Here is a 12122-nt window from a genome sequence, read left to right on the forward strand (position 1 = left end):
TTGCCGTGCAGAAGGTCTTTAGTTGAATTAGGTACCAACAGTCAATTCTTATTTTTGTTGCAATTGCTTTTGGCATCTTCATCATCTTTGCTAGGTCCTATGTCAAGAATGGTATTGCCTAGGTTGTCTCCCAGGGGTTTTATGGTTTTCATAACTACATTTAAGTCTTTAATCCACCTTGAGTTGATTTTTACATATGGTATAATGAAAAGGTCCAGTTTCAATCTTCTGCATATGGCTAATCAGTTATCCCAGCACCATTTCTTAAATGGGGAGTTCTTTCCCCATTGTTTATTTTTGTCAACTTTGCCAAAGATCAGATGGTTGTAGGTGTCCAGCATTATTTATATTCTGTTCCATTGGTTTATGTGTCTGTTTTTGTGCCAGTATCATGCTGTTTTGGTTATTGTAGCCTTGTAATACAGTTTGAAATTGGGTAAGGTGATATCTTCAGCTTTGTTCTTTTTGCTTGAGAATACTTTGGCTATTTAGGCTCTTTTTTGGTTCCATATTAATTTTAAATTTTTTTTCTAATTTTAAGTATGGATGGAGTCATTGGAGAAGCCCAAGAACCAGGCTCTTTCAGTCCACACTCCTCCCGGCTCCAATTTGAAGAGCTGCTGTCATGTCTGCTGCTGTGCACTGGGGTGCAGGGGCAAAGAGCAAGGGATGACCCCCTCTCCAAGTTCATTCCTGGGCTTTGGTGGTGCCCACTTCAGCAGCTGGTGCTGTGCTCATGTTTCCTCTGACCCAGTGCTTTGGTGGGCTGCACTCCACCCCCTTCTTAAGGGTAATCTGCACTGAGGATTAGATCTCCAGGAGAGAGGGGACTCCTTCTTCCCACTCCTTAAAGCTGGTGGGGCACTGTCCCCCAACTGACCAAGAGAACAGGCTGGGCACCCAGCAATGGCACACAGAGACCATTTCCAGGTCATAAAGCTGAGTCTGACTGCAAGCCTCACTGACCAGGAGAAACCTTGTCTTCAGCAATTCTCCTCCTGCTCCAGTCCTGTGATGGGAGAGAGCCTAATTTCAGTGCCTACTGCTAGGGCACTCTCCATACTCGCCACTCAGTTCTGGACATGAGAGCCCTTCCACTACTCCAGGGCAAGTTCTCCAATCTCTGGCCCTAGATGAAAATGCCCGCAGTGGCTGCCACTGCCAGGTCTCCAAATGATGGATGTCTTTATATGAGCCTGGATTAAAAATGGCATCGTTTTCTCAGTCTCAGGTCTTGGAGATTGCCTGCTGCTTTTCCTGATGTCTTTCCCTCTCTTCAGCCTTTCCCCAAGTTAGCTCCTGAAATTGGGAGAAACAGGGTGCTCTCCCTTGGCCTGGGTTGTACAGATCCTTAGTGAAAAGGTGAATCACAGAGGGAGACTGACAGCCCCTCTCACGTACTGGGGCTTCACTCATTTTTATCAGCCAAATGTCATCACTAGGGCTGCTTGCCCACTTTATCCTACCCAGGGTCTTGGGTGTCCTTTGCTATTCTAGTGAATCCCCATTTTCCTTCCTGAATCAAAGCTCACAGAGTTGATCTTTATGTACTATTTTGCTATTTCCAAGTGGCTGAGGCATGCTGAAAGCCTCTAATCCACAATCTTGGAAAAACTGACTCTCCTATTAATATTAAAAACATTCTCAGTCACTGTATTTTTTATTATGCCTCTTTTATTCTTTTTATCATATATTCCTGGAATTCTGATTAAATATTTGTTACATTTCCCATTCTCATTTTTCTTAACCTCCCTGTTAGAGTTCCACCTTTTGTCTCTCTCTGTGCTATATTCTCATTAATGTTTTGGAATGTGTCTTCCAGTTCACACACTTTCTCTTCTGGTTTGCATAATGTGCTATTTAACCTATTATGGTTTTAATTTAAATTAGTATACTTTTCACTGCTAAAATTTCTGTCTGATACCTTTTTAGTTCTCTTTGGTTACTTTCCACAGTTTGTTGTTTGTATTTGTTTCGTATTGTTGCTTTAACAAATTCTACAAATTTATAGGCTGAAAATAAAACTCATTATTATCTTAAAGTTCTGTAGATTTGAAGTTCAGAACAAGTTTCATGGGACTAAAATTACAGTGTCTTCAGGGCTTCATTTTTTATTGGAGACTCTTAGGTTGAATCTGCTCCCAGGCTCATGAAGGTTGTTGGCAGAATTCAGTCACATGCAACTGTAGGAGTGAGGTCCCTGTCTCCTTGCTGGGTTTCAGCTAGGGGTCATTCTCAACTTCTAGAGGCTTCCTGCACACCCTGGCTTGCAGTCCCTTTTATCTTCTAAGCCAGCAATGGTGGTTTGAGCCTTCTTTTGCATCACATCTCTCTGACTTCTCACTGTGTTTCATCTTGTCCATCTGACTCTTCTGTCATCCTCATTTGCATTTAAGTGCTCATTTGGCCACATTGTGCACACCTGTATAATTTAGGATACTCTCCCTATTTTAGTGTTATCTGATTACTAACCTTAATCACATCTGTAAAGTACCTACATTAGTGTTTGATTGAATAATCAAGAAACAGAAATTTTTAGAATTCTGTTTACCATACGTATGTTTCCAAACATTATACATCCTCATTTTATATTCTGTATTTGATAATTTTAACATATGTTGCCCTTGTACTTTGGATCTCTTTCTTTTGGTTATCTTGGCTCTTGCACATTGTGCAATATGTTCTGATATAATTTGTAAGTTTTGATTAAAATCGCACATGAAGTTTAGCCTTAGTAATGTTTTAAGGCCCTGATTGAAAAAGGTCATCCTTCTTTTCCCAGGTACTTGAGAATACTACCAACTCAAAATTATTTTAAAATAGGGTTTCAGATTAAGTCCAACTCTTTCCCATGCTCTGTTCTCTGCCCTGCCCCCGACACACACATTGGTATTGAGACTTTAGGCTTCTTCCACCTGTTGTGTAAACCAAAATATGAAAGTTCTCCTGATATTTTCCTCTATGTGGTGAGATTTTTCCCTAGCTCACATTCTCACTAAGAATATAGTCCTTTGGGATCCTAACCCTATATTTGTTTCCATCCACCCTTAACTTGGTTAGACCCTAGCTTTGTCTCCAATTCCTATGAACCCATAAAGAGATCTCTAGGGATCAGCCGTTAACACCTTCAGTTCTTGTTTAAATCTCTGGATTCTTGCTTGTGCTTCATCTTTCTCTTCTGAGGACTTCCATTTTTTCTTGTAGACACAATTATGTTATCCAATATTTCTTATCATTTAGCTTCGAAAAGATCCCACGCTGTATCTGTACCACTGTACTATCAGTAAGAAAATTCCCTTTATTTCTTTTTTAAAACTCTGTTTTTTCTTTCCAGACAGATTCCCATATTTGGAAAAACCTTTTAATTTCTGCCTCCCTTATGTATTATTTTTACTGTTTACTTCTAGATTAATGTGGTCTTGCCTCTATAATGGGGACCTGGGATTTTGATATTTGCATTCCCAAAACTTACCTAGTTAAGTTTTTACTGAACAATTTGATTCATCTAGAAATAACATGATTAATACTGCCCCTGGAGAATAATTTTAACTATTTCATTTTTTAGATTATGCTAGAATAATAAGCTGATACAGTTTGTTCAGTTTTACTCTTGCATTCCTAATCCAATCCTTCCTCTACTAAAATATTTAAAAAACATTTCAATTGGTAAAATCCACATACTCAAGCAAAAATAAAATTAACTAAACCAATAAAATTTTAGAACAGAAATGTCATCACAAGGACTCTTATATTTAGCCATGATAGAGATATAATAATATATCTAATAATCTTTGACACATAATAATACATGGTACACATGTCAAGATACAATCAATGTACCATGACATCATTTTGTCAATTTTTGCTAATAATGTTCATTAGTACCACTGTCTAAAATTATGTACCTCCCAGGCTGAAAAAAGAAAGGTTTGGACACCATAGTGAAAATATTGCACACATATGAGAGAAAAGAAGCCTGAATTGTAGAGATGCTGACATGTACAGCAGCAGTTGAGGTGAGTGAAAGATATACATATGCCAGTGCAGCCTTCCAAGTGCCTGCATGAACAGACAGTAAGGAGGCACTTAGTAGAATTGCTGCTATCATCTAGACAAGATCCAATCCTGAGTAAGATGCTGAAATTCAAAGTGACAAAGATTTCTAGTTAACCTCTAAGTAATGATCAGCATAATGACAAAAACACTATCTACCATAGAGTGGGAGGACAAAGGATTTTTGATCATCTGTTTAGAATTGCTTTCCGGAAACTTTCAAAGACAGTATGCAACTCTCAAACTAAAATAACTTGAGAACTTTAATGTAAATGGGACAAATGTGAAATGGGTCATTTAAGTCATTTTTGATATATCAAACATAAAGCTGTGGTAAGAGAACTATATCGCTCAATTAAACACATTTTCACTAAGTATTATTTTTCACATACTCAGCTAGCAGCTATTGGAAGTAATTCATTAAAATTATCCAAGCTGAAATGTTTACATTATTTTATTGAGACCAAAACTTACTCATTATAATTTGAAAAGTCATTTTATTTTTTCATAATAAAAATGCATCCATGATCTGACGCAATTCAGCAATGATAAATTGAATGACTAGAAAAAAGCAGAAATGTAATAAATACTACAGATTATAAATACATGTGTAAAATATGATAGGGAAAGGAACAAGTGAATAGAATAAACATAGAAGAGTTATACAAAGCAGCAATATTATAATTTAAGCTTTACATGGACAAATTTTTCTTTGAAAAAATGCTTAATTTTTTGCATTGGCCCATCAATAAACATAGATAAATAATGAACATGGCCAATTAATAATTTGCATGTTAAATATTATTTTAAAAACCCTCTTTACTATATTTAGTTTCAAGAATAAGTTTGTAAATAATCTTATTTGAATAAAAAATGACAAGGTCAGTAACATCTAGAAAGTACCAACGAAGATTAAAAATAGCAAAGGTTTATTTTTTGCTTTGTCTTTTGTTGTATTTTTAGCATGAGAATTGCTATGATATAACATCTGCATCTTTTGCTAACTGTGCACCTTACTTTGTTTTTGATCATTTTTCCTTTAGCTGAATTTTGGAATGCCAATAGCACTTACTCTTTAAAAATTTATTTATTGATATATAATATTTGTACATATTTTGGGGGTGTATGTGATATTTTGCTACCCGTATACAATGTGTAATTGTCACATCAGGGTAATTGGAAACTCATTCTTTTTCACATCCTCACTTCTAGAAGACTATTCTTATCCTACTTTTGTTTAAATGTTTAGTTTTTTTCTTTTTGATTTGATTTTAAATCATTTATTTTTCTCTTTTGTAATATGTCAGCAGTTTTCATTCTTATTCTTTTTTCCTTCTTTTTTTCCTTTTTTCATTGCAATGTTTACATACTAGAGTTATGTGATTTTTCTGTCTGTATACACAGTGATAATTCATTTAGATTTCTACATCTCTTTATTTTTAACATATGACATTATGTATTTCTGAACTAAGATAAACACTTAAGCAAAGTTGTTACTCATATACGAAAATATGTTAATAGTTTTATAGCATTCAGCTTTCCTTTCTAACTATACTGTACTAATAGTGCAAATCATAGCAAGCCTTATCCATAGCTCTACGAAATGAATTTCTCAGTGTGCCAATATCATAAAAATATGAATTATATTACTCTAACTATAGAGTTCAGTAGAAATAAATTCTTATCTATAAATTATCTGTTATTTAGTATATTCAGCCATAATTTTGGAATTAGTGCTTCAATCTCAATTTTCATATTACATGTATATATTAAGAATAATCCAATTGGATTTTTTAAATGAGGAAATGCACATATCATTTAGATTAAACTTTTCTCTTCATCACCAGATGACCATGGCTTTGATTTCTTAGCAAATTCTCTGGAACAACACTGCAGAAATGATTTATCCAAGTACCGAATTAACTTGTTTATCTTATTTTCTATTTTTAGTTTCATGGGAAATTTCTGAAATAATAAATTGCATTTAAAATGTTACATTGAACTCCAACTGTAAGATGAAACGAATACTCTAATCTCTTTGAAGGTCAAGTTATAAATTATTCTTATGATGAAGCAAGTTGCAGATGGTTCATGAGCAAAATCTCAAACATGGGCTTCTTGATGAAGGCACATAGATGCTCTTTAGTTGCCCCGCAATAACAAATATGGACTCTGAGTTATAACAGCAGGTTTCGGATATTCACGAGAATTGCAGCAGCTACACCATAACTGATTTAAATGTGTCATTAGTTATTTAGAGCCACATTTTACAGTCAATTATTAATGCCTTCCAGAAATTACCACAAGATAGTCAGAAATTTTGTGCTTATTATGGCATGGTCTCATTACTCATAGCAGGAGCCCACGAAGGGTAAGTGTAGAGGTCAAACATGGGTACAATCCAGGTACATATGCCAAGCATAACCACAGCAACACCAACAATGTTGACACCAAGTCCAGCTTTAACCTTGAACAGGAAAGAGCATAAACGTCAGTGTCCCAGAAGAAAGCCTACAGGAGATTAGAATCCTATTGTAGGAAGTATATGCCAGACTTATATGCACCCTAAATGATTAGTATAAATTGTCATTTTTTTTATTATACTTTAAGTTCTAGGGTACATATGCACAACGTGCGGGTTTGTTACATATGTATACATGTGCCGTGTTGGTGTGCTGCACCCATTAACTCATCATTTCTTAAATCCAGGGGTTCTTCTCCATTCATAGCAAGAGAAAAATCTGTCTCCAACTAAACGTCGAGTTGGAGAGTCTCAGAGAAGTTCCTCTTGGGAATATACCTAAGTAATTCTGATTAGAGGAAAATCCCTTAGAAATCTGCCACTTCACGTTAAAGCAGAATTTCAGTTTTGTGGTTTTATATTTCAATGAATAAGATTCAGGACACCATACGGCAACTGTATCTTTTATATTCACTCAACACAATTGTTAATTTAACCTTCAATATTTTCTTATTGAGATTTTATGCCATGTCTATTATCTTTCTTAGCATTTTCATGGTTTTAGCTCTTATATCATTTTTCTACAGTCCATTAAACAATCTCAGAGTTGCTTTGTATCTCTTAAAATAAAAATTGGCAAACTACTGCCCTTGATTTGTTTTGGTAAGTAAAGTTTTATTGGACCACAACTATGCTTATTTGTTTACATATTTTCTTTGCTTTCATGATAAAATGGCAGAGTTGAATAGTTGTGACAGAGAACATATGGCCCCACAGGGCCTCAAATATCATTTGCCCTTTTACAGAGAAAGTTTGCTTACTCCTGTATTCTCTGCATTAAAACATGGAGCCCTGAAGCAAAAGAGGAATACTTAGCGAGGGTGATAACAAATGCCCTCTTTCCTGTCCATGCAAGCCAGCCACTTATTTATCCTAGAATCCTGTTTTTATCCTTTCTAATACACATACATCAGGCATTACTTATATTGTATTACGCACATTTTCCTTACCAAATGCATATTATTTTTGTGTAGAGGCAGTTCTAGAATGTTTATGTTGCAGGGGCTTAGGAACAGCAGTCTGTGTGAAAGAAAGGGAGCTGGCACTTACCTTGGAACTGTATTTGCATAGGAAGCTCACTGAATTTACTTTGGCTATATTATTGTTTGGGTTGGTTTGGAAATCGGTGATGAAGATTTGGAAACTACTAGAACATTCTCAAGACAGTTCTTATAAAGTACTGAATATTCTACCAGTACTTTTGTATTTGACAAAAATGTGCATGCTTTATCAGTGAAATTCTTCCTTATTGTTTGCTTGTGTTTTCACGTTAGGTCCTGGTATTGAAATCACAACAAGAAAGATACTTTTTCATCAGTTAGGCACTGACTCAGTGTCTCATTCAGAGGAAATGTTGGTGCGTAAATGTTTGTGATAGAAAATCACAGTGTTGTTTTGATTGCTGATTTCTTTAACCATATTTCTTCCCTTTGCCTAGATCAGTTTGGATCCTAGTGTTGACTTGTAAGTTTACGCTGTCATGTGGAGCATGTTCAGTGCTCTTTTCCTTCTTCCAAAGCATTAAGGATGCATTCAACATCTCTCTGTGACCATAAGTTTTAATGGCATGTTCACTTCTGATTATCACTCTTAAAAACAATTCTATGATTAGTCATGCACACCACATTCATAAACAGAATTCAGGCCCTGCTTTTCCTGGTGGTTGATTGGTGTATAAAAGGGAAGATAATTCAAGACATGGCACATACCAAGATGTGTATTGGATCTGATAGTATTTTTTCAGCTAACTCACCATGTCAATGACTTTCAGATGACCATATGAAAAGACAATAGCATTGGGTGGATTTGCTACTGGTAGGAGGAATGCAAACGAAGTACACAGAGTAGAAGGTATCAGAATATAAAGAGGGTTCACATGAATGGCTTCGGTCTGTTGTAAGAGATAAAAAGGAGTCTAAGTAAAATTTTGAGGGTAGATACCAAATATAAAAAAAAAAAAACAAATGTATTCTAATAAGCCTTCCCAGAAGCAGGTTGGAACCTAATGACATAAAATTACATACATCATTACAGTTACAACTTGAAGAATATTTTTTTTTTTTTTTTTTTTTTTTTTGAGACGGAGTCTTTCTCTGTCCCCCAGGCTGGAGTGCAGTGGCGCGATCTCCGCTCACTGCAAGCTCCGCCTCCCGGGTTCACGCCATTCTCCTGCCTCAGCCTCCCGAGTAGCTGGGACTACAGGCGTCCGCCACCACGCCTGGCTAATTTTTTGTATTTTTAGTAGAGACGGGGTTTCACCGTGTTACCCAGGATGGTCTCGATCTCCTGACCTCGTGATCCACCCGCCTCGGCCTCCCAAAGTGCTGGGATTACAGGCTTGAGCCACCACGCCCGGCCTGAAGAATATTTTTAAGAAAATGTCTCATCCTCTTGTTGTTTATACAGTTACGGATGCCCACTTAAACATTACAGTCCAGTTCATTTAGAAAATAAAATATTATTTATTCCAGAAACTAAATAAAAACAGCAACCACTTATTACTTATCTATTGCTAGGTGCTATGCTAAATATTTACATACATGTATATATTCATATATTTACACATAATATAGTTTATAATATATAATAAATGTCACATATATATATATTGAATTTTTACCATGATTTTATGAGATGGCTACTATAACCTCAAATAACATAAAGAAACGGAGGCCCAGAGAGGCTAAAGTAACTTGTCCAAGCATGCAGCTGGTGAGCAACAGAGCTCAGGTAGGTTTTCAAGTCCCTGTGGCTCCAGCACTTCTCATTACACTAATAACTTTACTGCCTCTGTGATATATGCAATTTAAGATTTGCTTAGGGATCATCACATAAGAAGAGTTACTACTATTCTTAAATCAACACATAATTTTCTAACTGTTCTATGTTGAGAAATTTAAAAAACAGCAGAAAACAACACAAAATGATATTGTACCAATATACACAGCCTATATTTTTTCTACTTTCAATCAGCAGCTTACGAACACCAACATACGCCCTTTGAGCTTGTAGCAGCATAATTCCAGAAAGACAATCCTTCTTAATTTAAAGTGCTTTCCTTTCACCAAACCCATCCACCCCAATAAGAAAAACATTTTACTTAAAGCTGTTTCTTGTAATTGCTACCTAGATGGAGAAAAGAAGAAAAGACATTCTTTCCCTCTCTCTCTTAGCAAACCCACTTACTTTTTAAAAATTCTTCCCTGGGCAGTAGAAAACTGTGTCTAAGATATTTAAGCCTGAAGCCTGAAGTGTGAGCCTAGTTTTTCATTCATTTGTAAATCACTTATATGAACCACTTCTCAGAAATTTAGGAACAATGTTCGAGAGGCAAAAGTGTCAGCGGTAGAGATAATACTAAAGTTACCAGCAAACACTGAATTCCAAGTCTTATATCTGAAATGGGTCTAGTCTGACCCTCTCTCTTATTTATAAAGGAAAAAGCTGGACTGAGAAAAAGTAAGTTGTTCACTTAAGATCATGCTGCTTGAACATGAAAACTTAAAAACAGTTACCTAGAGTGAAGGTCCCCTGAAAGCATTAATACAAATAAAGACCACCCTATAAGTTACTTACAGGAGGCCCATTTAGACCAAAAAAGATTCCATACCACAACATGAGAACCAGCATTCCAAAGCAGAGTACTGCTCTTGATGAAGAGTAAAAATGGGATAAATGAGATACTCACCAATGGAGATAATATTGGGAGAAAGAGTGTAATGGTAGCTGGATTGCTGGCTACCTCAGTTAAAGATGTGACCATCAAAGAAGATATCAGAATTATTAGCCATACTGGTAATGAACCCAGAGGAGATAATTTATTTCCTATCCACTTAGATAATCCAGACTCCTAAAAAGCAAATTTGCAATATTTGTTACTCATGAATAATTCTTTGTAATCAGACACAATAAAATCCATAAAAAACATTATTTCCTTTGAAAACTCACTTTCTAAAACATAATTTTAATCTTTTTTCCATGGTTTGGTAGGTCTGGGTGGCTTTGGTAGGAAGGAGCTATTGCTTAGTCTTATTTTAACACTAGGAACATGGTTTAGAAATTTTGAAATGTATTCCCACTTTTTTCAATTACATTTTAATTTTATCTAATTTATATATGTGGATATTTTAATAGACCATATAGAGGGCTTTTAAGAGAAGAGCAGCCCTTCTGATTCACCTCTCTCTATTCCTAAGTTATATTCTGCAGAGGCAATAACTTTCAACCCTTATTAGCCACCTATAGCTAGCTATATTTAGGTATTCATAGTTACCTTTTAAAATAGTATTTTAATTATGATTTTTGCTTACTTTTAAAATTTAGATATTATTTACTGACTTTCTAATATGTTACATGATAATTCAGCTCTCTTACACCATCTACCAAACATATATTTTTTGTTTCTTCATTCCCCCATACTCATGTATTAACATTTTCGGTTAAATCAATATTTAATGTTTACCACTATGATTAAATAAATATTGCTCATAGCTACACCACTTAGCATACTATCAGTGCATTTACTCTCCCTTCCCCACAAGAAATAACTACCTCATTATTTTGTTTGCTTAGTTTTCCAAGTACCTATCACTAATTCATCTGAAATTAAAACTAAAAAACTCCCCACAAATAGATGAACATATCAGGTAATTGCTGTCTTTTCATGTTCCCTGATAGCAATATCTATTCTGGAATATTTCCTCCTCCTGCTCCATTTGGCTTAGTTTCCCTTTAAATCTATTCAACTGTTATTGTCCTGGGACCCCTCTTTACTATAATATTATGACGTTCCTTCTCCTCCCCACTTTGTGGGAATCATTTTTTAATCTACTCTTTTGCATTGGGGGAGCACTTCCTTCTATAACTTTCTGAGAATTGGTATAAGAATCTTTGCATGCCTGAAAACCTTTTTCTTTTCTGTTCTCACTGTTCTTATTGTTTTCCATTGTAGAATTCTAGGTTCAAAATAATTATAACTCCACACTTCTAAGCCATTACTCCATTTCCTGTGGTTTCCAGTTGGATTCTTTAGAAGCCTGATCATATTCTGCCATTTGATTCATTATACATAGTGCAGAAAAACTGGCTATACTCAGATTAGCAAGGATGTTGTTCTGTGTTTCTCCCCCACATAAAAGGGAAAATCCCCCTTTTGTGGAATTTCAGTAAGCTATTGCATGTATGAATCTTTATGACAACTAGAAGTGGTATGAGAAATACTCTAATTACAAGCAGTATACCCTCAGATCAAAAGCTGGCACAGAAATTCCCAGATGTGAGTACCAGATATCATGTGTGGTTTTGGCTTGTATTTCTGTTTATCTGCTTGTTTTTGCTTATGACTTTTAGGTAGAAAAAGATTATCCACCATTTTAGTCACATTGACACAAATTAATCCTAGAATAGGTATACTTTAAGAATAGGTTTTATCTATGTCTAATTAGATGTGGAAATGATTATACTACATATTGTTTCCCTGTGGGGACGAAATCGCTTCTTCATCCCCACGGTTCCAAAATTCTACATAAAGTGCTTTGGTATTGGTCAC

General features: G+C 35.5%; 1 protein-coding gene across 1 annotated transcript in view; it reads right to left on the bottom strand.

The window, feature by feature from the left end:
- Nucleotides 1–6382: 6382 nt before the first annotated feature.
- Nucleotides 6383–12122, bottom strand: part of SLC13A1 (solute carrier family 13 member 1) — a 90009-nt gene continuing 84269 nt past the window's right edge. The window contains exons 13-15 of the mRNA XM_055281422.1: nucleotides 10263–10424; nucleotides 8328–8465; nucleotides 6383–6520 (exon numbers count right to left, since the gene is read on the bottom strand). Coding sequence (XP_055137397.1) covers nucleotides 6383–6520; nucleotides 8328–8465; nucleotides 10263–10424 — 438 coding nt within the window. The remainder of the gene's footprint in view (nucleotides 6521–8327; nucleotides 8466–10262; nucleotides 10425–12122) is intronic.

Source organism: Symphalangus syndactylus, chromosome 6, assembly GCF_028878055.3.
Source record: "Symphalangus syndactylus isolate Jambi chromosome 6, NHGRI_mSymSyn1-v2.1_pri, whole genome shotgun sequence".
Lineage (NCBI taxonomy): Eukaryota > Metazoa > Chordata > Mammalia > Primates > Hylobatidae > Symphalangus > Symphalangus syndactylus.